The sequence below is a fragment of the Lissotriton vulgaris genome, chromosome 2_1 (genome assembly GCF_964263255.1).
Source record: "Lissotriton vulgaris chromosome 2_1, aLisVul1.2, whole genome shotgun sequence".
NCBI lineage: Eukaryota > Metazoa > Chordata > Amphibia > Caudata > Salamandridae > Lissotriton > Lissotriton vulgaris.
Window position 1 is genome coordinate 2,043,279,971 of NC_141687.1, and position 26,028 is coordinate 2,043,305,998.

General features: G+C 47.3%; 1 protein-coding gene across 1 annotated transcript in view; it reads left to right on the plus strand.

Annotated features, from left to right (window-relative positions):
* Nucleotides 1–26,028, plus strand: part of FBN1 (fibrillin 1) — a 622,956-nt gene that overhangs the window by 409,091 nt on the left and 187,837 nt on the right. The window contains exons 23-29 of the mRNA XM_086958277.1: nucleotides 530–655; nucleotides 6,510–6,737; nucleotides 11,198–11,323; nucleotides 11,424–11,552; nucleotides 22,426–22,551; nucleotides 23,335–23,460; nucleotides 25,711–25,833. Coding sequence (XP_086814403.1) covers nucleotides 530–655; nucleotides 6,510–6,737; nucleotides 11,198–11,323; nucleotides 11,424–11,552; nucleotides 22,426–22,551; nucleotides 23,335–23,460; nucleotides 25,711–25,833 — 984 coding nt within the window. The remainder of the gene's footprint in view (nucleotides 1–529; nucleotides 656–6,509; nucleotides 6,738–11,197; nucleotides 11,324–11,423; nucleotides 11,553–22,425; nucleotides 22,552–23,334; nucleotides 23,461–25,710; nucleotides 25,834–26,028) is intronic.

Genomic DNA, 26,028 nt, shown 5'->3' on the forward strand with positions numbered 1-26,028 from the left:
TGCCAAGCCAAAAAGGCTGGCAGGCAACGCCAGACCTATTTGCTTTGCTAATACTTATTTTTTTGTTAAAGTTGTTTAACTTTTATATAGACGGATAACGATAGTGAAAAGAATGTGAACAATTTTAGTTACAAAATGAGAAGATATTTTTAATTCCCACAATGGTAAAATATTTAAGCAGCTATGTGTGTGATCTGTGTAAGTAAAGGGCAAGGTTCCATCTCAGGCATCAAAATATCTCATTTATCTTTTCCTGCCCATGCCGTCCTCTTGGGACCAGGTCTGTTTTTACATCGGTGGAAGAGGCACCCCTTTCAGAGATGTCTGCAAAAGTCTATCACTAATCAGATTGTCTCCCGAATTACCAAATCTACCACTATAGGATGGGCCTTTCAGTGAAGGCCCCCAAAATGGACACTTTACCCTGTGTTGTCTGTAGTATTGTGTTTGTTTTCACGACAAATTGTATTTTGTTTCCTGATGCACGATCCTGTTTGTACTCATTCATGTTTTTCCCCTTTGCAAACAGATGTCAACGAATGCGACGTGTTTCCGGGCGTGTGCACGAACGGGCAGTGTGTCAACACCCTGGGCTCCTTCGTCTGCCAGTGCCCGAGCGGCATGACCCTGGACGCCTCGGCGAGGACGTGCATCGGTAGGACTCCAAACTGTTGCAAAGACAATGCAGGGGCCGTACATTCAGAATAAATCCCAGTGAACATATATTTTAGTTGAAATTGCTATGCAGGTTTATGAAGGCATTTGATAACATTTCCTTTTAATTCCGGGATGTCCGAAATATAAACGGAATATCCTATACATGCTGTATTATTTTGTACTATTTCTGTACACAACACCAATTGTGTGCTTTGGAGGCTACTTAGTGCATCCTGGGACCGCGTTAGCAATGGTGGATGACATTATGAAGCAAGAATAGTGACAGATACTATGCGTTTATATCACTGCTCAATTTGCAATAAATAAAGTACAGGGGTGGGCCAACGGATTTGTCTGGGGTACACAGTGCTTGGCACCACTTACTGCACCCACCAGAGATTCCATAGGCCACTGGAATTTGGCAACAATTTTGAGAGCGTAGGGTAACTGCAAGGCCTTGCACTTACAATGCTTGTTTTATCAATGAATGAAAGGAATTTAATATAGCGCGCAGCTACTCAACTAGAGTGTCCCAGCGCTGAGGGAACGTATTGCAGGGCTCTGCAGCGCAACAAATTCTTGAAAATCCAAGTTTTAAGATGTTTCTTAAAAGTAGCGAGGTCTGAAGTGGCTCTCAGCGTAGCTGGTAATCAGTTCCACGCCTGTGCGCCCAGAAACCGAAAGACCTGCCCCCCCATGCGGGTCAAGCGAACTTTAGGTGTGCGGATGAGATTGGAAGAGGAGGATCTTAAAAACCACGCTGGAATGTAGCGGTTTACACGCTTAATGAGATAGCTGGCTCCTAAGCCATGAAGGGCTTTGAACTTGATTCTTTCCTTCATTCGCAACCAATGAAGGGTTTTAAGGATGGGGGCCATATGAGACCTGGGTTTGGGTCTAAGACTCGCCCTGGCCATGGCGTTTTGTACCACTTGCAGGCGCTTAATGAGACAGCCTGGTAGACCCCGGTACAAGATATTAGCATAGTTTAGTCTTGATATTACCAAGGCTTGGACCACTATCTTCTTGGTATCTGATGGCAGAAGAGGTAGGGATTTTTTTAGCATACAAAGTATGCCAAAACTGGAACCAACCAATGCTTGAACCTGGGACCTCATGGAAAAGGCAGTATCAATGAAAATGCCCAGATTTTTAACAAACGTTTGGGCTGAAAGGAAGGGAGATAGCTCCTCCGGCCACCATAAACTCCAATTGCTCATTACTGCCTGGCCAAAAAAAAGATAATCTCAGATTAATCCGGATTGCATTTTAACTGATTCACTGTGAGTCATTTGAACAGCTTTGTGAGACAGGATCTAATATTGTCTCCATCAAAGTCGGCTACTTTTTTACAAGTGAAAATCAGTTGTGTATCATCTGCGTAGGATATAATATTGCCACTGCAATCCTCTACTAAGGGTCCAAGTGGAGACATATATAGATTGAAGAGGGTGGGACTGAGAATGGAGCCCTGGGATACTCATACCAGTATGCTAGGCATGGGCAATAAAAAAGGAGGTATCCAAATTTCCTGAGATCTGTTGTTCAAGAAAAAAGTCATCCAGGCCAGAGCCGTTCCACCTATGCCCAAGTTCCTCAATCTATCAAGAAGTCTCTCATGTGGAACCGTGTCGACGGTTCCACATGAAATTGGGATCATCGGAACCTAACTTGTTGAGAACCTCACAATGTTTCTTAGCATGAAATCTCCACCTGGTGGGAGGTACCTCTTTTGCTTTCCCAAGCAGGGTTGGTGGAGCAACATGTAAGGGTATGGGAGGGGCACTGAAGGCAACCTTAAGTAGGATCAGCTTTTGGTCTACTGGTTATGGTGAGCATGGAAACCATGCTGGCTGAACTTTAATAATGGCTACTCCCGTTGGCTAAACTGTAGTGATCTAGAGTGAGTTAAGTCTTGCTTCTCTATATGTTAAAATTCTAAGCCGATATATCTACTTAATAAGCTAATGTTCAGCGTTAGGTGCAACAGGAAAACAAAAGACATCTATATCCTCTTAAGCGCTGCTGACGGCCAACGGTCGTCACGAGCGCTACCTCCCCAGTGCTGCGCACGACCATTGGATGTCCATTCAGCACTAGTTCCAATGGACAGCGCAGCACTGGGGAGGAATATTTGCGAAGCAGCTAAGGTGATATGGATGCCTGTGACTAAGTAAACAAATCCAACATTGAGTTCTCCTGCATTATGCTAACTCCATCTCCATCCTTCCCCTAGAGTGATTAGCTCCATCACTAGTGATGCGTGGCCTCTATTTGGAGGGAATAGGCAAGTTTCATGGCTGGACTGGGTAGGTAAGTTTCCTTGCTGGTATAGGGTCGAACACCTTTGTTGGGTCACTACGGGTGTTTACATCCCTCATTTTCATCTAAGATAAAAAGGCAAAGCCGTGTTTGTGAACCTGCTTTTAGCAGTACACCATTTATGCTGTTAGTCACCCTCCTACCCAAAAAGGTAGTAAAGGATGAGCCAGTCTCACGCACCTCACTCGGCACAGCTCTCTGCAGTGTGCAGATCTGAAGAAGGAACTCAAACCATGTCACTCAAGACTTCTCCGTGTTCTCCACCAACCCCTTTCGTTGCCTGCTAGCCATCCTCATCTCTTCCCAACCCACCAGTGTGGACAAATGGATGTCTGGCATCATCTCTCCTACCTCCTCTGAGCCCACAAACCCATTACTGCTACAGTGCAGCCTCATGCCTGAAAAGTGTCAACCACTACATGTCAAGGCTGCGATTGTCAGCAGTAACCCCAGCATGTCAAGGCTGGGATGGATAGCAGTAACCACTGCATGTCAAGAGAGGGATTGTCAGCAGTAACAACTTCATGTCAAGGCTGGGATTGTCAGCAGCAACCACTTCATGTCAAGGCTGGGATTGTCAGAAGCAACCACTGCATGGCAAGACTGAGACTGACATCGAGCTAGTAAATATTATTTGAGGCTTTAAATAGAAGGGGACCACTACATGTATATTCCTTAGTGTCCAGGAACTCCACTTCCAAGGGTCCATCAACTAGATTCATAAGATCAAGTGAAAATATCCATGGTTTAACATTGATAGCAGAAGGTCTCTCTCACCCGTGCAATATGAAACCTGTGGAAGGAAAGAAATAATTCCATTTTGAGTTTACTATGGGCATATTAACATTTAGGTTAACAAGTCCATTTTATCCCACTGTCTGTGAATCAGTAATCCTTATGCGAAACGTCCTTTAGGACGAAGCCCCAATCAATGGCTACGGACTCCCAATAATGACCTTTGATCCTATCACGTGAGAGCAGGCTCCATCGACTCTGGGGAGGACCAATAGTTATCAAGACCAAGTTTCTGCAGGAGTGACTTTAAAGTATAGAACTGGGGCATCTTTTCTAAGCAGTGCATAGCCATCAGATCTCTTATACCTTCTTGATATGGTTCTAGGGCTGGGATAGTTATCAGCCGGTGCCAGAAAGTAAGAAGTCTGAATTCTCTTTCACTGTCCCCGACACCGCTCCCATTTGTGTACTACTTATATTAATGGGCCACTCACTCGTCTGGTTGTACACAAAAATCAAATTAAGTTTTCGGGCCATTTAAGCAGACTGCTGCAGTCTTCCAGAAAGTTTATTATCTTTAACAGTCATGGCTTCATTTAAAGAAGACCACAAGGAATTTTCACACACATTTTTGGCTCATGCCAAAACCTGCTTATACCTGGCCCTACACCTCATTATATCTGAGCGAGTGTTAGGCTTTACTGCAATTAGGAGTTCGCTTTTGGCTGACCTGCGTTCACTGGTGTACCAAGAAGACTTCTTGGGCCCCTTCTTACACCTCGTGTAGGGAAATGTAACTAGAGCGCAACACCGCCCTCTGGTCCGCTGGGAGATGGGATAGATAATCAACTTGTTTCTCTACTCTGGGTTTGGCTGCCTCTAGGGCTAGAGGATTTTTTCCATCCAATTTCACCTGATGGTTTTACTATTGTTAGTTGGAAAAGGGCAACCCAGATCCACATAACCCCAGAGTAATGGTTTTGTACTGAGTTATCTAAAAGTGTCAGGGTTAGTGCATGGTGATCACTATTGGATCTGTCAACCACTACCATGTCTAAAACGGCGGGCAACCAGAAAATAATACATTCTGCTATGTTGACCCGACCTATTAAATGCCATTTTACATTGTTGGTCTGAAGGAGTCCTAGAATTTGTAACTGTAAGGTCAAAGTTAAGTGTTAGTTTTAAAACCTGAGCTGCTTTGGGGGTCCATCTCACACTTGGTAAGTTTAGTTTGCGGAATACAGCACTGGTTGTCACAGTCCACTGATAGGTCGGAAGGGGTGTCTGTTAGGGGTTCAAATCAGTTCAAACCAGACTTTCACAAGACACTCAAGACTTGTTTTTTTAGGAAAATGTACAGTTTGCCAAGTGCACCACTTTAGGGTCAGTACTGGATTTTGCATTTATACTGTAGGGACACTCCAGTTGGAGTACCCAGGCCCCTTATAAATCACCTAATAGTAATAATAATAATGAATGTGATGTTTAAATGCCCTGCCACCAGTAAGAAACCATTCTCCGTGAGCTCAGATAAAGATTGCTCTAATACATTTAAAACCCTGGTCTCTGCACTGCTTGCTCCTGCTCCATTATAAACATTGAACATTTTTAAGATCAGCCCTGGTGGGAGCTCAAGGCAATAACATCAAGGGAAGCATTGGAAATGTCTCTGATCTTACACTATAGGGATGTCTTTACTAAGATTCCTAGCCCCCCAGAGGGTCTGACCCTTCCACTCTGTACTGCATTAACACAATAGGAAGTGAACCCACTTCTATGAAAGGGGAACAGGCACCGTGTCTCTTGGAAGCGGCAGATATTGTGGGAATCAAAACATTTGCCCCATTCCACCTCGGAGAGCAATTTGATGATCCCCGCCACATTCCACTATAATATTTTAAGAGATGGCTGTTGGGCCAAAGTCAGGGATGGGGAATCTCCAGTCACCAGCTCACCACCTGGGTTACTATCCACAGGCAAACGTTGCCCATTACTTGGAAAGGGCTGCCCATGAGGCCTTGGACAACTAATATTTAGGTCTGCTTGATTGGACCAGCCATCATCTACCTTACCCAACATTCCTGTGCTTCAGAGATTGGTCAAGGAAGAGCCCTAGTAGCCCACCAATTTTATCCCCCGTTTGAGCAGTACTACCTTTGCCAAACTGACTTTGGCTGCCGTAGCACAATATTTAATCGAGATGCGTGTGTTAACTTGGGTGAATCGATGGCCACAAGACCATCAACTATCTATGTCTATCAATGAGGAAACATAACTTTTTTTTAAATTACCCAAGCGGTTAAGAAGTAAATACCCTAGAATTTAAAAAGACCGGTCCAGGTTCAAACCTTCTAAGACAAATGTTACTGTGTGAAATCGTTAAAATCCTGTCTTGTGTATTTTTTCAAACATGTAGAAGTGTTCTAGGTGGTCTCAAGCGTCCAACCCACATTATCTGCACGTTAGAGAATAATGACCACAGGCCCGCCTCACTCTGTCATCATGGAACACGAGTTAACGCCCAGCAGTGCAGACTCTCCCTCCCCCGTGGGTCACAGCACAAAACCATAATGCTATGTTTGAAACCCGCCCTCCCCTCCTCTGAGAGCGAACTTTCATAACTCATTAGTGGATGATGATTGAAACTAACCTCACAGCGCCCCCTAGTCCCGGCTCGGACACCTCCTACATAACAATTGCAATTTGGAGAATTGAAATATGGCAGACAGGCTCTTCAAACAGCACATGTCTTTGAGTGACAACACATGTCTGTTCTCTTCATTTGCCAACAGATATCCGCTTGGAAACCTGCTACTTGAAATATGAAGATGAAGAATGCACCACACCTATTGCGGGCCGGCATCGGGTAGACGGCTGCTGCTGTTCTGTGGGCGCAGCTTGGGGGCCTGACTGCGACGAGTGCCCCCTCAAGGGAACACCAACATATGAGAGCCTTTGCCCAAGAGGACCTGGCTTCGCTACCAGGGGGGAAGTGATCAATGGAAAGCCATTCTATAAAGGTACACAATGAAGAGTCCCTACTTATTACTGAATGACATGTGGGGGTTTGCGGCTATTCTTGGGATTTATGTTTGTATGTTTTTAATAATGCATGAGGAGTGGTAAAGTTGGACCATTTAAAGAAATAAGAACGGGAAAAAAGAAGCAAAAATTATACAAAACATAAAAATTACTCTATAAACCTGTTGGTCTAGGTGCAGAGTGATAATCATCCACCAGCAGCACATTCTTTTCCTAACACTTTTTGCTCCACTTTCTGCTAAAGTCTTTATACATTTTTTTAATTTAATTTGATTAATTCTAGTGTTTCATGCAGATGTGGATGGCATTACTAAAAACTTTTTAATCATAGCTGGAGCATCTTTAATGTAAGGCGCTGCAAATGAAACAGTATCGTTTGTGGAGTGAAAGTGGATTACAAATACTAGTATGTGATGGAAAGGAAGGAAAATACATTTGAAATAATATTGCCACACACACACTGCAGTACCTTCTTAAATCATATATTTGAAAATTGAGGCACATCATTGGATCAATTAAATACCATCTCCCAGAAGTCAACCTTTGCCATTCCTATTAAAGACTTGCTTAATTTGGATATGTAACATGGGTCATGATTTGATCCTTTCGTCCTCGTAATTTCACCTAGAGAAAGTGGGATATCTGGCAGAGGTTTGGCACTTCCATACATGTTTACACGACTGACATGCTATTCCTCACAGTGTTATCCCTGCAGGACGTTTCTCAGCTTGTATATCTACTGAGTTGGTCGGTCCATCGCTCCTACAACAAGCACATTTATATTTTTGTTTCATTTGATAAATTCATGGGCTGCACTCTCAATTTTCTCTTTTTTTATATGAATGTTGAAAAATTGTTCATTTATGCTTCAATTCCATGTCATGTGGAAAAATATATTGACTACCATGTGGCATCTGTACTACTGTACTGCCTTCTCTTCTAATACAGACCTGACCGTGGAAGAGCTTGAGTACCTTGTCTCCTATGCTCCATACTGCACACCTGAAGGTTGTGCCAGTAAAATAAATCAGTTATGCTCATAAAATCGTTTCAGTGCTCTATTATTTGCATATCTGAAATGCCGTCCCTCTGTGCAGCATTCGGTTAGTTTCCAGCTCTCTAGGTTGGAGATTATGGTATTTTAGCTTACTGGTATTCTCTCGACAACATACCCTAAGGTATTACGTGGTCCTTGCACCTTGGTGGTTAGTTACTCCCCAATCTCCCTGAGAACAGTGTTCCCGGTGGTTCCACATACAGATTCAAATTTGCGGGTAAATGAATTGAACCTTGAGGTACTCCACTCACCAGTGGGAATTAAGCCGTAGGGCAGATTCCATCTGCTCAAATGTCTTCTTCCTTTCGGACGAGGCCAATTACTTCAGAACAAGCCCTCCGGTGCCTATGCGCATGGATAAAGTATGAAGGAGAACCGTATGTATGGTGCTATCAAAATATGCTAAGAGCATAACCAGGAGAAAGGTGTTACCCGGACTGATACTGTGCAGAGCGTGATCTAGAACAAGCGGGGTGCGCTCTCTTTATTATACTTGTTGCTGTAGCCCAGAATGGTAGCAGAAGAGAGACATGTGATTGCTATGGGAGCTGGAAATTTACCACCTTCTTAATTATGTGCCCCAAGTATGGAAGGTTCAAAACAAAAGCTAGATTTTGACTGTGAAACTGGACTTTCTTGACCTGTGAATGGTCTCAGCCTTTAAAAAGGATTGTTTTAAATCACTTGGCAAACAGCTGAAACACAGACCAGTAATAAAGCTGCCACGGTGGAAACCTCGATGAGAGATGCAAGTTTATTGACAAGACATTATGTAAAGTTTTATAATGGATGTCTGTGGTAAACGCTAATAAAGTAAGGGTTAAGATTGCCTTCTGGTAGGTTTTTCAGAGGTCTCGTGGGATTTCTTATTGTTTAGAGGCAGTGCTCTCCCTTGTAAAAAAAAGTGTATAGCTTCAGGGATGAAGCAGGGGCTCACGTTTTGCTGAGAATATTTTGCAGTTAAGGAGGATGACAACCCAGGGACTTTCTCCCATGCCATAATTATTTCTCTTTTAGGTCTCGTTTTTGTCTTTATTATGTGTGAGAAAGTCTCAGGCAGCCAACTATAGTGATTAAGCGCGTTGCAGCTCCTTTGGGAAATATCACGCACGCATCCTCTGGAATTAGTCAACGTGGTCCAAAGTGGAACTCACCAGCAGAAATGCAACATTTCTTTTTTATGATATTAAAACATCTCCAGAGGCACCATCAACAGTTTATGGCACTTTAATCTACTTTGTCAGTCTCCTTGGGTCCTCTCTTCCTTTGATGGGACGCTAGTTTAGGGACTTGAGGGCAGGTGTGATGTGTTCATAGCGTTTGATGTCTGTTATGAACCGTGCAGCCATGTTTAGTACTGATCTGAGGGGGGCGAGGTGAGTTTTCGGGGTTCACATGAGAATAGCATTTCCATAGTCGAGTTTGGAGAGGACCAGGAATTGAACAACCCATTTGAAATCATCTGAGGGAATGCATGGTTTCATTTTTTTGAGGTGAGCACTCCTTTTGCTGATTTTTTTATGTGACCCTTAATTGACAAGTTTTTGTCAAGGGTGAAGCCTAAGGATTTAGCCGAGTTGGATAGAGTGAGCGAACAATTCAGGGCCTTCAGTTAGTTGATCCAGTCTTGAATTGGAAGGTGGTTCCTTTTGGGGAAGAACAGGATAACTTCTGTTTTGCTGGGGTTCAATTTTAGATGCTTAGAGGTAAACCAAGACTGTATCTTATTCAGTGTAATGTTGAGATGTAGGATGTCACTGGTAGATTTGATTTTGTAGTAGAGTTGTGTGTCATCTGCATAAAGGTGGTATTCGACCTCAGCATGTTTTCGGATGATAGTAAGGGGTTCCAAGAAGAGGGTGAAAAGTGAGGGGGAGAGGATTGAGCCCTGGGGGACACCAAGAGCGACAGGTGTGGGTTTCAAGAGGCAAGACTTGATTTTGATTCACTAAGTTAACATCAAAAAGCAGATTTGGACGGTTCAGAAAGGGCCAACTTAATCTTTCTGTACCAAATGCACGAGACCAGTGCAGTTTGTGGGTTGTAACGTAAGGTGTGCGTGTTCCTTTACGCACATGGCAGAGCTCATTTGCAATGGGCGAAGCCCTGTGCGAATGAACTCCACCACTGCCAGGTGAAGAGCAGACTTGAAAACAGCGAGGCTATGATGGTCGTAAAGTTGCCATCTTCCAGTAAGGTTTGGAAAGTCGGCCAGATTGGGTGTTACCTCTTTTGTGGAGGCCACTCCCTGTCTCTCATGCCAAGGGCAGTTAGTATCTGGCAGCACACAATCAGCTGGTGCTCTGAAGCAGTGAACCTAGGTCCTGTTGGGCTTATGTACAATCAGTAAAAATGTGCTCAGAGCATTTTATACCAAGTGCAAGAAACCCAGGTCCATTAACTAGTGGACCCGCATTATGTAATGGGGCTCTGCTGTTTAGAGAATAATTTCCATGGGTAAATTATTCTTTAATAGCAAGGCATCTTAATACAAATTAAAAAGGTATTTGTTGGTACCTATTTATATGCAAAAATAGGTATTAAATTTAGTTCCCAACCCTGGCTAATACTCGTCCTACAAGGCATACTTTCTACGTTGAGCATCCAATCTGGAGGCGTTTAATTTGAGTGTCTCACTTTTTTTAAGTGTCTGCTTTACAACTTATGTAAATACCTTCACATATTTGCAAAAGTAGTCCAAAGCCGTTATTTACTCAAGAGAGAGGTCTGACAGCGCATACACCTTGGCAATGGTATGGAACTATTATAAAATTACTATTTATATCCCAGACACCTATTAAAGGGTTTAACTCTCAATGGCTTAGAAGATTTACTATGGTCTCGATTGCTGTGAGAAGACTCCTTTAGCTATAAATCCAGAAAGAGATGTAAAACAATGTTGTAATCATTATGAGCTGGCTGTGGATGGGGACATTCTAACAGATATTTAATTTTAGCCTCTGGATTCCCAGTAGAGCAGTGCTGATATGGGATCCTTGTAGTAGTGAGGTGAAAGGGTTGTTCGCTGTGCTCTAACAGGGAGAACGGGAATCACTTTCATCACAAGTAAGGCCCACTCTTGACCTTCTCGTGGATTTCAGAGTCAAGTGCAGCATACTTGTTTCATCGAGTTTTCTCACAATATTTTCTCTTTGCACAATTCCATAGGAAAAGTTGAGGGCATTGAAAGCCTGGATCATTCAATGATCCCTACCGTGGTCTGTGTCCATCTCAGCACCCCTATCTGTATTCCTACCTGCCCCCTCACATATGTTAAAGACTTGAACCATAAGCAGCTTCTTGAAAGACATAAGAGGAATGTGAAGTAGAGGTCTCAAATGGTATGTGGTACTAACCATGACGTCTCCTCTCCTCCTTCAGACATCAACGAGTGTAAAATGATCCCCAGTCTGTGCACGCATGGGAAGTGCAGAAATACCATTGGGAGCTTCAAATGCAGATGCGACAATGGGTTTGCAATAGATTCTGAAGAAAGGAACTGCACAGGTAAGCAAATTCACAACGCTCCTTCAACTTTTCGATGTAGATTTAGAAACACAAAAATGCCTTTTGAAGCTAATGTCCACCTATTTTGGGTCCTTTGTAGATATCAACGAATGCCAGATATCTCCCGACCTGTGTGGCCAAGGCAACTGTATAAACACTCCAGGGGACTTCGAGTGTGACTGCTTTGAGGGATACGAAAGTGGATTTATGATGATGAAAAACTGCATGGGTAAGTTTAAGCGACACATATTAGACAGTTACACTTACATAGAAACTTAAGGCTGTTAATGTGTTTGAAGATGCATGACTGTCCAACAGGCTTGAGAAATATTTCAGACGAACTAAGGGCCCTACCTGAATATTCCAACTCATATATTACGTAAGTGACGCATAAAACCACCCTAATCTATGATCAAGAGGAAGACACTAAACTATACATTTAGAGTGACCAATGTGTACATGGTGCCAAGGTCAAATGTAGCCCTCTCGAGAGCCTGTATTTAAGATACCTTGGGTGAAGTAGACAGTGAGGGAAGAGACAATGTCAATTTACTAGCGTGCACACGCTTTTTTATCAGGTTGAATGTACATGCTGAGCTAGGCAACGGAGCACTGGTTCATGTTGCCAACCAATGACAATTATTTTCATTATTTTACAGACACACACAAATATATATATATATAATTTGTGTGTGTATATATATTTATATATATATATATATGCACACACATACATCTCTAGTGGATTCACTGTGACTTGAAAATCAATGAGGGTGTGGTATTGGGGAGAACCATTGTGGGTCAGTGGTAGTTACTACCACATGTAGGCGTGCCTATGTGACTTGATATTTCCCTAGTTCCTGATGGGGCTTGCTGGGCCTTGCAATCCAATAGTTGGCTCTTCCATGTAACCTTCTGGAGTGAAGAAATAATGTATGCCATTTATTATATTTTTATTTTATGGATTCATGTATCATATTTAGGGTTTTCTATAGTGCTATAAGCCACTTAGGTAATCTCAGAGTTGTTTCTCGACCTAACCTAAGTGGAAGAAAAATAAATGTGGCCACTTACGAGTGCCTTTCACCACGTTAACTATTCTGTTGTTATATGCACACATTTATTTTGTGTCGTCTGAGAAGTATCAGGCTACTTTTAAGTGCCATTATGCGCTGACTCTATGAATGGGCGAACTTGGGGATCTGTTGAGAAATTATGCATTATGTAACATTAATAGTGTGTTATAGCAACATGAAAATAATACCCTTTAGCATCAGGATTGGAAAATAATTGAATCCTCTCCCAGAAGTCCATTAAGGCATTACCGTCATTAATCTACTCTCCTCTTAAAACCAAAGGGTTTAGAAATGAGGATAGGAAAAGCAAATAATGAAGCATACTGGTACTGAACCATAAACCATAAAAGCATACACAGTGAGAAATTTGAAGAAGTTAGAATTGTGGTAATGCATCCACTTCAGGGCACTGGATTAAACTGGGCCATACCCAGCAGAGTTGTGCCAGTACAATCTGTTTGGATACTGCCAAAGAAGAAAAAGAATACTCTGTTTAGAGAAGCTATGATAATATTACATTTATGACCATTGAGCTCATTCTAACCACCACTATGAACACATGATGCTCAGCACATCATCATCTTGATTGCTGTACAATACCAGCTTGTCCATTTTGATGTTTAAAAAACGGATTGAGGGGGCGTGGCCAAGATGGCGGCGTGAGCAGACGTGCTTTGTCGGAGCTCCCGCCGCCGGCCGTTATCCACAGCGTTTCTTTCAGCAGAAAGCCCGGACCCGAGCACTTCCCCGGCGGGCTGAGGCCGGCATTGCTGCGGGGGACTGCTGGACAGCTGTGTGGGCGATTCCTGGTGCAGAACCCCGGCTGGGCCCGGCTCGGTGGTCTGACGGCACGGGCGGCCTGAGGGGAGCGCGGAACGACAGCGAGGCCGCGAGGGGCGGAGCCTGCGGGCCGAGTCACGGGCGTCTGTGCCCGGCTGCTGCATCGGTGAGCCCGGCCCGCGCGACCGAGCGCGAGGCCCCCGTGACCATCTGCCGGGGGCTTCTGCGGGCTCGCCACACGGACCTACTGCTACCCGGAGTGCCTGGCTGGTGGCGCCTGGCAGCGGACTCGGCCTGGGTCGAGTGGACGGCCCTAAACACGGAGGTGAGGAGAGGCAGTGAGGGAGGCCCCCACCCCCCAGCCCAGCAGACCCCCTTCCACGTGGGATCACCGGGACTCGGCGGGGACCGGCAGACACCCCCACGGTCCTGTCCGCTGGCAACGGGACACGTCGGCAGGCCGGGACACTAAACAGCACACTCAGCCGACACGGGGTCGGTTGGCAAGGCCCCCAGCGGTCGCCCATCCCTGCCTGCGGTACTACCCGGTCCCTAGCTACATCTGCGCACCTGGGCCTTCGTCGGGGGAGGTGGTGGCAGGTCGGTGCGGGGGGTGCGGAGAGGAGCCATAGAAGCAGCGCACGTGGTGGGACAGCGCGAAGGCCCTCATCCTGAGCGGGCATTGAAGACGCCCACACGAGCAGCCAAGCCCCCCCAGGCCACGACCCCCTCGGAGGTGAGCGGACCCCCCTCGCCGCGGGGAGGCCTCAACGACCACTCTGGGCTCTCGCCCCCAGGACAGTGCATCGTGGTGTGCCGCGGGCGCCATCTTGGGCGGCCTCCCACCCGGCCCGTCCGGCGCTCTCCGTCCTGCCCTCCACAGCCGGTGCTCCTGCACCCGACACGCGGCCCCCCTATACCTGGATACAGCCTTGTGGAGCGTCCCACGGCCCCCCCTGACCCGGCCACGGACTTGTGGAGAGGCCGCGCCGCACTGCTCCCCCGGAGTGGTGGAAGACTGAGGGGATCACGGGGGAGCCACTCACGCGGCGCTGGTTGTCCCGGGGCCGGAGCGGTGCCCACCAGGATTGAAGGACGGTCTGCGGCCAGCCGAGGGTGACACCGGCGGACGCGGCTGGGGTCTTGGGGACGACATGTCCGGCGGAAGGCCCAGGAAGGATCGCACCATCAAGGATCTCTTCACCCCCCCCACCGTGGGGAAGCGGAATGGACCCGGGGGGTCAAACCCCCGAGGAGACACGGACAAGCAGACGGTGGCCCCACCACCCCCTGGGGGGGAAGATCCCGAGGCTCCAGTCACGCGGTCCTTTCTGGAGTCCCTGTTCACGGGGCTGAGGGAAGACATCCACGCCCTAAAGAAGGAGCTCCAGGATGAGATCAAGGAGGTCCGCCACGACACCGACGCCATAGGGGAGAGGGTGGCAGACCTGGAAACGAAGAGCGACACCCGGGACGCCGAAATAGAAGCCCTAAGGCAGGAGTTGGCCCGCATCCACGACCAGCAGGTGGATCTCCAGACCCATGCCGAAGATTTGGAGAACCGCTCCCGGCGGCATAACATCAGGATCCGAGGAGTGCAAATGGCCCCGGACACGGAGGACCTCTTTCGGTTCACGCAGGGCCTCTTCAACCACATCTTGGGCCGACAGGCGGATGCCCCCCTGCGACTGGATAGAGCCCACCGAACGGGCCCGCCGAGAGCCGATGCAACGCACCCCCCAGACATCTTGGTGTGCGTGCAGGACTTCAGGACGAAGGAGGAGATCCTGAACAAGGCACGCCGCATGGACAGGATCATTTTCGGCGACCATGCACCGGCGCTCTACCAGGATCTGGCTGCACTTACCCTCGAGAAACGGCGCATTTTTCGGCCAGTGACAGCGGAACTGAGACGGCGCAACATTTCCTACAGTTGGGGGCACCCCTTCCGCTTAGTCTTTCGGCTCGGCAATATCCTTCATCAGCCACGCACCCTCAGGGACGCTTGCCGTGTGTTGGGCCTGGAGGAACCGGTGGTCGACGATGGGTCGCCGGGAGAAAAGGCTTCTACTGAGACTGGCCCGGGCCGCTGGCAGCAGCAACGACGCAGACGCAGGCCGAAACGCCCCGCGGCGACCGAGATAGAAGAGGGCCAGAGGGCCGCGGTGGAGACGGTGGCGCAGGGCCTGGCGCCGTCGAACAATAACTGAGCGCTGGGAGAGCGACACACCGGTTCCACAAGCCATGATGGGTTCGGGCTACACTAGTCCGGCGGCGGGGGCGCGTGCAGAGCGCTCCTGGGTCTTCCCTGATGGTGACTTTGTCTCTTCGTCTGTGGCGGAGTGCTTCGAGCGGGCCGACCTGCTCGCGACGCCGCCACGGCCCCCACTCTACGGACTTACCTTACCACGGGTCCAGTGGCCATGAGACTGGACCTGGGACAATATTGGACCATGTTTCTTTACCAGTTGGGGAGGTGGAAGGGGTTGGGGGGTGGGTACGGGGAGTTGGATGGGAACTGTTTGCACTACGTGAGAGGGGGTTCCAGGTGGGGGGGTTGCTCCAATTGCTCCGGTTGAGCGGGGACCAGGGGGGACAGTTTGGGTTGGGGGGGTCCTGGGGAGTGAGGGGGGAGGGGTGGGAGGGTTCTCCTTGTCCAGAAAGTTCGGTCGCCGAGGGTTGCCCTACCGCGGCCCCTAGCGCAGCGTCTTCCACGACCCGTGGGCCCACACTCACGGCCACCGGGCAGGCTTGGCTCTACTCGTACAATCCCAGATATGCCACGACACCTCATAGTGCTTACGCTTAACGTGCGGGGTCTCAACAGCCCGAACAAACGCAGGGCGATCTTATCCTATCTCGAGCGCTCCAAGGCGGACATCTGCCTCCTCCAAGAAACACACCTTGTGCGCAGCGACCAGCATAGACTCAAATCCCGCGCGTTCCCGTGGCAGTTCTTTTCCTCTTCCCCGAAGAAGTCTGCGGGGGTGGCGATCCTAGTGGCTAAGTCCTTTGAGGGGAAAGTCCTCCAAAAAGAAGCCGAAGTTAGAGGGCGGCTCCTACTCTATAGCTTCCAACTCGCGGGTCACACCCTGCTTGTGGGCTCAGTTTATGGTCCGAATGAGGGCCAAGAAAAGTTCCTGCACACGGCCCTGGAGACGATCACAGCCACCACACACACTCACTTGCTGCTAGGGGGGGACCTCAACCTAGTCTTTCATAACACGGTGGATCGCTCGGGACAGAGATCAGGTCAAGTAGGAGCGCTCACTGCGGCAGGTCACGCACACCTGGCGGACCTGGGCCTCATCGACCTCTGGCGGCACACGCACCCCCAAACCACCGCCTACACGTACTACTCGGCCGCCCATAAGACGTATGCGAGGCTAGACTATTTCCTGGGCGCTTCGCAGCTAGCGCTACATGTAGAGAGCGTGGAGATACTACCGGCCTCGCTCTCAGACCACTGCCCAGTGGTGGCGACGCTTCGGGTGGGTGCCATGCCGGCACCTCAACGGCACTGGAGACTGCGGGACGGTCTCTTACAGCTGCCTGACACCCAGACCCGGCTCACATTGGCGATCGACCGCTTTCTGGAGCACAACGCAAATGACGACACCTCCAAGGCGACCCAGTGGGCGGCCCTTAAAGCGGTCCTGCGCGGGGAAATTATTTCCATTGCCACGGCCAACAACAAGGAGAGGGAGCTGAAACGAGCCGAGCTCTCCCAACGCGTGGCGGAATTAGAACAGATGCATCAGCGCACGGGGGCGTCCAGGGCATGGCGTCAACTGTGCGCCGAACGGAAAATGCTGGCGGCCTTGGACCAAGATGTAGCGGAATACGCCGCGATGCGCCTCAAACACGTTTACTATACCGGTGGCGACCGTTGCGGGAAACTGCTGGCGAGTAGACTTCGGGCGCAGACTCAGAGGCAACAAGTGAGCTCTCTCCGGTTGCCCAGTGGCGACCTGATCACAGAGAACGCAGCGATTGCGACGGCGTTTGGCGATTACTATGCGGCGCTCTACGACGCGGATCACCTGGACCCTGACACCAGTCCAGCCTATTTGCGAGGCGCGGACCTCCCCGCCCTTACCCAAGCCCAGGCGGACTTCCTGGAGCGGCCCATAGGCCTGGAAGAGGTCATTTCGGCCATTGCCCGCCTAAAAGTCGGGAAATCCCCTGGACCCGACGGCTATACCGCGGCGTTCTACAAGACCTTTTGCCAGCGACTTGCCCCCCTCCTGCGTGACCTATTCAACACATTTGACACACCTGGCGCCATACATCCGGATCTGCTGGAGGCGTCTATCTCTGTCATTCCCAAACCGGGTCGTGACCCTGCACTCTGCGGCTCCTACAGACCCATATCGCTACTGAACATAGACCTGAAACTCTACACTGGCATACTCGCGAGCCGCATCGCCCCCTATATGCAACAACTGATAGACCCCGACCAAGCGGGCTTTATCCCCCAACGGCAGACCAGCGATAACACTAAGCGGGTGCTACACCTCATTGAGGCCGGATCACGCACTAAACCCGGCTGCATGCTGCTCACCATCGATGCGGAGAAAGCCTTCGACAGAGTGCACTGGCCGTACCTTGATCAGGTCCTCCGCCACTTCGGCTTTGGGGAGAAACTTCGCCACCGCATCTTCAACTGCTATCGCCGGCCCAACGCCGCGGTACGAGTGAACGGTCACACCTCCCCGAGGTTCGACATTAGCAGAGGCACGCGCCAGGGCTGCCCGCTGTCACCACTCTTGTTCGCATTGTACATGGAGCCGATGGCTCAGAGGGTGCGGCAACATGCTCTCATCTCTGGTATTAAATTTGGGGCCGACACGCACACAATCAGCCTATACGCCGATGACGTCCTGTTGTCCCTCACTGACCCGATGCGATCCCTGCGCGCTCTCTTTGTGGAGCTACACACCTTCGCCCTGGCCTCGGGCTTCAAAATCAACGAAGCCAAATCTGAGGCCTTGAACATCTCACTAAGCCCGGAGGTGGTGGACGAGATTAAATCGGAATTCCAATTCCAATGGTCGGACGCTACCGTCCCTTATCTGGGCGTTCGCCTAGCTCCTACTGTCCGTGGCACCGCGCGAGCCAACTATGAGGCCCTCACCCGCAAACTCCGGGAGCAACTCCGACGTTGGAAGCCACTTACGCTATCGTGGTTGGGCAGAATTGCCGCAGTCAAAATGACACTGCTACCGCAGATTCTGTACCTATTCCAGACGCTTCCTCTGAGCCCCCCGGCGGGTTGGCTCCAACAAACTCAGTCGGAACTGTCACGGTTCATCTGGAACGGCCGACGACCCAGATTCAAGCATACTCTCGCCACCCTACCCCCCGCGAACGGGGGCGTCGGCGTGCCTGATCTTACGCTGTACTTCCAGGCAGCACAGCTACGCACCTTTGTGGAGTGGTTCCAGCTGGAGTCCGGTAAGCACTGGCTCTTCCTGGACCAGGCAGTGGCCGGCCGCACCCTCCAAGGCGTGCCCTTCCTCCCGCGCCGACACCGTCCCCCTAACCTGTACGCCTCTGAAATCACCAGCACCGCCCTGCGAGTGTGGGATAGGGTAGCCGTGGCCAAGGGGCTGACCACCTTCCCCTCGCCCATGACCCCCATCTTTGAGAACCCAGACTTCACACCGGGCTTGGACTCCAGCGCGTTCACGACGTGGCGGACGACACCCTGTCGCGCGGCAGGACACATGTTCGACACCAAGGGCATTCTGCCGTTCCGGCAGGTCAAAGCAGATTACGGCGTGGCCGAATCGGAACGGTTGCAGTACTTACAGGTGCGCCACTGGGTGCTCCACCCCTCGATCCAACCCGGAGCCCAACGGCCCCTCACACCTTACGAACGATGGCTGCTGACGCGCACCTCGGATAAGAAGTTGATATCGGACCTCTATCAGCAGCTGCTCCTCACGCAAGCACACACCTACAATGCGGGCCAAGTCCGGTGGGAGAGGGACCTGGGGAGGCAGCTCACTAGGAAGGAATGGGAGGGGGTGTACCATAGAGCCAGACACTCGGCGCACCACACCGGCCTTACCGAGACTTTAACTAAGGTAGCAACATACTGGTACCACACCCCTGAGAGACTACACCACTGGGATGCCCGGGTCAGTGACAGATGCTGGAGGGGATGTGGGGAACTAGGGACGCTGGAACACCTGCTGTGGAGCTGTAAGGCGCTGCGCCCCTACTGGGACCCTATCCTGGATCTTATAGATACGCATCTAGACACACAACTACCGCGCTTCCCAGCGTACATCCTGCTAGGCCTCCCAAACGCGCTCATGTATCCTCTGAAATCCTGGCGCGGGCGCCTGATTGCACTTGCGCTTGGGGCTGCGGTCCAAAACATTGTGGCACACTGGAGGGCGACCCAAGCTCCGCAACAACTGGGGTGGCTCCACAGACTGTGGGCGATCCTGGGGATGGAGAAACTATCGCTGGCAGCGTCAGGAAGGGGGGCGGACTTTGCGGAACTCTGGCGCCCATTCCTCGCCTTGCTCACCGGGGAGTTTCGGGAGGTGAGCTGCCCGCGCTACCTGCGTCTGCTACGCTTAGCCGAAACACCTCTCCCGGAACCCAAAACGCATACCCGCAAGCGCACGGACCCCACGCGTGTGGCGTCCGCTGACTGTTGAGAGTGACTCGCGACCTAGAGCTGGATCCCGGACATGGACAAGGAGAAGGGAGGGCTGGGGTGGGGTGGGTGGTGGGGTTGTTCACAGTTCTTTGTTTCTTGTGTTTTCTCGCAATGCACTAGCACTGACCAGCTTGCACCGTAGTAGCACCTCTTAAGACGCGGCCGGCCCAATGGGTTGTAGGCGGCTTGCTGTGTGAATAAGATACTGTACCCACTGGCCCTATGATGGGTACCCGCGGGGTCGCTGACCCCGGCCTCCCTAGAACGGTGGCGGCCCTTGCAGAAGTGCCTGAGGTGCATTTGTTTTTTTGCCTATGCTCAATAAAATATTTAATACATAAAAAACGGATTGAATGAATGAATGAAAATGTATTGTTCAGTTAATAAAAACTTACAATATAACACATTTATACACATTCCATACATATTACCGTTATTAAACAATAAAAAAACATATTTAAAATAAGGGTTAGTCCCACAGTAAGAACACTCAATCCATCTAAATAAAATGTGTAAAAAACGTGCACGTAAAATGCATTTGCTGATGACACAATCCGCCTACTTTTTCCTCTACCTGCAGTACCCCATTTATTCTGTTCGGTACTAACTTGCAACACTATGAATGGATCTAAGCATTCATAAAGTGCAGCATACAGAGGCCTAGTTTGTTTATTAATAACACCTGGTTTTACCGAGCGAACCTACCACAAGCAAGCTTTAAGAAACAAAGTGCCTATTTTAAAAGATCCACGCAAGACTTGCCAATGCAAAGCCCTAATTATTTCACGGTGTTCCAATTACTCTGTTAAATGCAGCCTGGGAGAGGGGTAAGGCGCTTAATTGTTCTGCCTTAAATATAGATAAAGCCAGATTAAGATATTCATGGGCCTGCGTGTGTTTACAATCACTTATTGCCTCCCAAATAGGGCGAGTTGCTATAACCCTTGACACCAACATGGTTTTTGTCTTAAGTTGATCTTTAACTCTTGGGACAAAGCCTACAAAGCAGTTTAACTAATTAACTGATGCATCCCCACCTTTGTGTAGCTGAGCAGAACAATATCCTCAGCGTACAATAGGTGGGAGACCTTGAAACCAGCTACCAACGGAGAGTGTGAGTTAATGTCATTCAATTCTGAAGAAATAGCAGCGAGATACAAATTAAACAGGATTGGGACCAAGACACAACCTTGTTTTCACCCGTTCGTTATTAATATTTTTTTTAGTAGTTTGTGCCCCTGCCCAACCTTACTCTTGCCCAAGTGTTCGTGTACAGCAATGTAATCCCTCTCAAGAGTTTAGGTGGAATTCCTAGTTTTGATAACTTATCTTATCCCAGAGAATATTCCTCTGCACCGTATCAAAAGCAGAATGAAAATCAATAAAACACAAATATGAGACTCAGTATAATTTCGATAGATTATTTTTTCCTACTTCCGAGCGGGTAAATGTAAGCATCTATTATCAAAAAACGTATTTTTATAGCAGGGATATAAATCTGAAATTTAGAGGGTCCTTCAAATTAATCTTTCTCATTCAAAAGGCTACCTAGCAAAAAATAGAAGAAGCAATTAAATATTTCAATAATAAACAAATACAACTCATTGTTAGTTAACGTACTAGGCAACTGTCAGAGAAAGTTTACTGTAAGGAGTATTACTTGAGATGCCATATGTTGGGGACAGGAATGCCCTTATAATTTAAAACTGGCACAAAAAATTGAAAAAAATAGTATGATCCAAAAAGAAACTTCTTAATTCCATAGAAGTGAGTCAAAGATTGAAATGCATGTCAACGTGCATTTCAAAGATTAAAAAGGAGGATGAATTCACGAGAAAATTCAGACACATTAAAAGAATGTGATTGGGAGGCTACACCTTTGAACTAATTCGTAAACATGGCCCCTGTCAATCAGTGTATCTGCATATCCCTAGAGGTAGAAGGGAAGGGGGCACAGTTAGCTTCCAGTAAAGCAGCAGGCTGTGCCTGTGTGCACTGCTCATTCATATTGTGCTTTTAGGTTGAACCCCCACATCTCTAATCCGCTGTTTCTGAGGATCTATAGCATGACTAGCTTCATGGCAATTTACAAATCTGCTGTTGACTGTTGCAGAGATGGAAGGACTGGCTGTAATGCTCAAAAACCCCTGGGTGTTGGAGTGGCAGAATTAAAGTGTGTGCACACTAACACCAATCTTGCAATCGTTTTGTTCTCGTAATATTACAGATTTACTGTAGACTGGGTATTTCTACACCTTTTCACCTTGCCCCCAATCACAACCGACCACAGGTAAATGTAGCCATTAGTTTTTCATCATCCATTCATTTAAATATGGATGCATGCACTACTAATGACAATTAATGACAGGGGGTATTCAAAGACAACATACAAAGATAATTTGACAACAGAGATCTCCTGCTAGACCCTTCCAGTATTTCCTGCAAAGTACTTATGCACAGATGCTGCCTGTTCTCCTACTTTCCCTGGCCCTAAACAACATTCTCAAAACACGTTAAGATTGGATATGAAATGTTCGAATCATCCATATATTGTTCTCTTTTTGCAGATATCGATGAATGTGAAAGAAATCCTCTTCTCTGCAGAGGCGGTGTTTGCCTCAACACTGAAGGAAGCTTCCGATGTGACTGCCCTCCTGGACACAGCGTGGCCCTGGATGGCTCAGCCTGCATAGGTACAAGCATGTTCTTTTTCTGTGGTTACATCCAGGCAGTTTCTATTCAGGAAAAGGTGAAACCTGTGTTAGTTGTGTAAATATAAATAATGGAAAGAAGTAAAGGAAAAGCAAGAACATTATGTCAGCTGGCATGTGACAACATTCATTTGTAAAAATGTCCATCAAGTGCACTAACTACCTTTCTCAAATGAGCAATATTTGGAAATCTTGTGTTCTGAGTACACGCGATTAGCATATGATACGCATAAAGGCTAATTGACTAAAGGGAGAGCGTTCTGCTTTATATATTTATATATAAAATAATGAGGGTATAGTGTATTAGTCACATTTTCCATTCTGAGATTGTGGCTTTATATGACAAATGTTAAACTACAAATGCCTTAAGCAATTATAGATGAATTCTGTTTTAGTTGTATGACCACAAGCAGTGTGCCAGGGAAAGCCATATTTAAATCATGTGGCATTAAACACTTTCATAACGCCAGCACCACTAACTGGATACCCACCAGCCTCTCCTTTTGCCATCAACGATGTGCAGTCAGTAGCAACTACTAAATTCATTGAAGGCTGCCATTAACGTCCATAGTTTGTAAGCTCTGATATTTACCGTAAAATGAGACTCAGACTTAAAGATTCTGCCTTTAAAAAACATTTAAAGGTAGCAAACACCAAGTCATGAAGTGCATTTAATACCAGATGTGTGCATGATAACAGATGATTTCTTACATGTTTGCATACAAGCATGCATTTACTATCCTGTGTTTTTTTTTCTTCCTCTAGATATTAATGAGTGTGAGCTAAGCGCCAATCTTTGCAAAAATGGCCGGTGTGTCAACTTAGTCGGACGTTATCAATGTACCTGTGATCAAGGATACCATCTTACAGCAGACAGATTATCTTGCATTGGTAAGTCCACAAAATTGAAAGCACACATTGTTAAACGTATACAGATCCAAATAAACAGTAATAATAGTTAAGTGCTACTTTATTTCATCCTCTTACTTTTTGGCAGCTGACTTCCAAAATAAGTGAATCCTAAGGGTGAATTGGAGAAATAAAAATAGTCGTTTTCCCATTTTTATTCGCAACAATATTGAGTTGCAACTTAGTATTAAGCTTTTCCTTACAGGGATGTAGAACATTGGAGGTTTTGCAACCATGAACAATGGAAAACATTTCGACCTTTACTAATATTGCAAAACATGTTTCTTCCATCTATGTAAAGATCTTGCCTTATGCAGCACTTTCTATTGCATATATTGTGATTTAAGACTAACAAACCTTCCTTTGTAAGGTAAGCATCACAAAACATAGTAGGAATTTTACTCCTAATCATTGCAATTATGCATAGAAATGCTCAGCGAAGGGTGTACTTGCCTAGGATAATTCTGTATACATTTGCCGTTCTGCTTGGAAAAGCTCTGCAAAAGCTACATTTACACATAAAACTTCTGCATAATGTTTCCAACTTGGATGGGTTCTGTTACAGTGAACAATATCTCACTATGTACTGACAAGCACCTATGGATGTGGCGACATCTTCACAAGGACGAAACAATATTCAATCTGGGGAGCTTCTCAACACTTGATTGGTGGGAAAAAACCTTTTGCATGACCCATTTATTTAAAAAATCAACTCTGGGGCGTTTATCAAATGCTGGTCAAGTTGCTGCTGCAAAAACAACAGTTGATGGACAGAATGCAGAACAATGTCATACATTCACCCCAGTACAGAGATCTGGGCCTAAATCCATCATTTTTTTGCACTCCACACCACCCCAGTTCAGACATGGCCATATGCAAATCAGCCTTGACCCTGTGCCTCATGGGAACAGTCCAGCCCGAACTGCCAAGCCATGTCTTTCCTGGACCGGAATCAAGCATCCTAGGACCGTTTTTTGGCTATCAGTGGTCTTCAGCCAGGATAGCTTGACTCCAGTGGTGTGGAGAGCATGGGACTCACGTCAGAGCATACCCATCCCACTCGGGGTGACAAATGCAAAAAACAACAGTTGATGGACAGATTGCACAACAATGTCATACATTTACCCCAGTACAGAGATCTGGCCTAAATCAATCGTTATTTTGCACTCCACACCACCCAAGTTGCTGCTGCTCCACTTTCCAAAACAACTTCTATGATCAGAGGGTAAAAACTCACAAAATTAACTTATTTAAACGTTGCTCAATCTTGTGGTCTTAAATTGTATATATGAACCTGTTCAAAGACCTTAGAACTGTAGCAATATTCAGAAAAACTACCTGGCATAACCTGGCCAGTCATGTCATAAAACATCATCACCATGTGGGTCCAGATGTATTGTTTGTAAAACTACCCTGAATTCCTAATTCCTTGTACATACATTTACCACGAGCGGTGGGCCGGTGGTAAATGTATGCTTCTGCCCAAAGAGTGGGGTTGGGGTACAGGGAGACGGTGTGGAGAGTAGGGAAGGGAAGGGAAATATACATTCTGGAAGGGGGGAGCAGAAAAAAAGAACCTCGTGATTTTCCAGCCAGAAATACCGGCTGGAAAAACAGGGTCCAGTGTTTTACCAATCTGTAAACCTGACTGTGGGAACAGCAGCCCAGCCTGAATCATGGAGACTGGAATGCAGTCGTTCTGCTCCAGATAACTCATAATCAGGGCTCAAGGGTCAGATGAGGTGACTGTAGAGTATCTTTATGAGATTCAGTGTTAGCTTTATTGGCAACTCACTTTATTTGTGGTGTCTGCGCATTTGAGAGAATCATCATTTTCACATTCCTTGATGACGTTGTATTTTCAAAATTTCCCACACATCAACATACATTGCAGGATGTGGTATTTCTCACTTTAAATATCAACCACAAGAGCTACCACTATTATCTAGCATTGCAATAAAGTGTGGTTCAAATTAGTTCTAATGAACTATTACATTTAGAGCAGTCATTAATGTTGCCTATATGTATCAGAAGCAGTATTTCTACATAACAATCTGGAATATAAGAGGAAGCAAGCTACAAGGCACGTGACCGTAATGTACGATAAAGGCTGAGCAGAATGATAAGCAGGATGGCTAAAGTGCATCAAGAAAAAAGTGCCTTATCGAACATCGGCGTCACATATAGACCAATATCGGTCTCTATAATACTACCTATTTATTTCTCTTTCAGATATCGACGAATGCGGAATCATAAATGGCGGCTGTGATACCTTCTGCACGAACTCCGAAGGTAGCTACGAGTGCAGTTGTAGAACAGGATTTGCCCTGATGCCCGATCAACGATCCTGCACAGGTAAGTTCCTTTCCAAATTTCAAAACATACGGAAATTAAATGTGTTGGTCATAAAAAGTACAATTTACTTTCAAGAGAGCCCCCAAACTATAATAAACGTTCTTTTTGTCTCTAAAAGTTATCAATATGGACTCAGTTGTAATGTAGAGCAGAGTGAAGCATACATATGATCTAACATACATATTGCATGCAGAT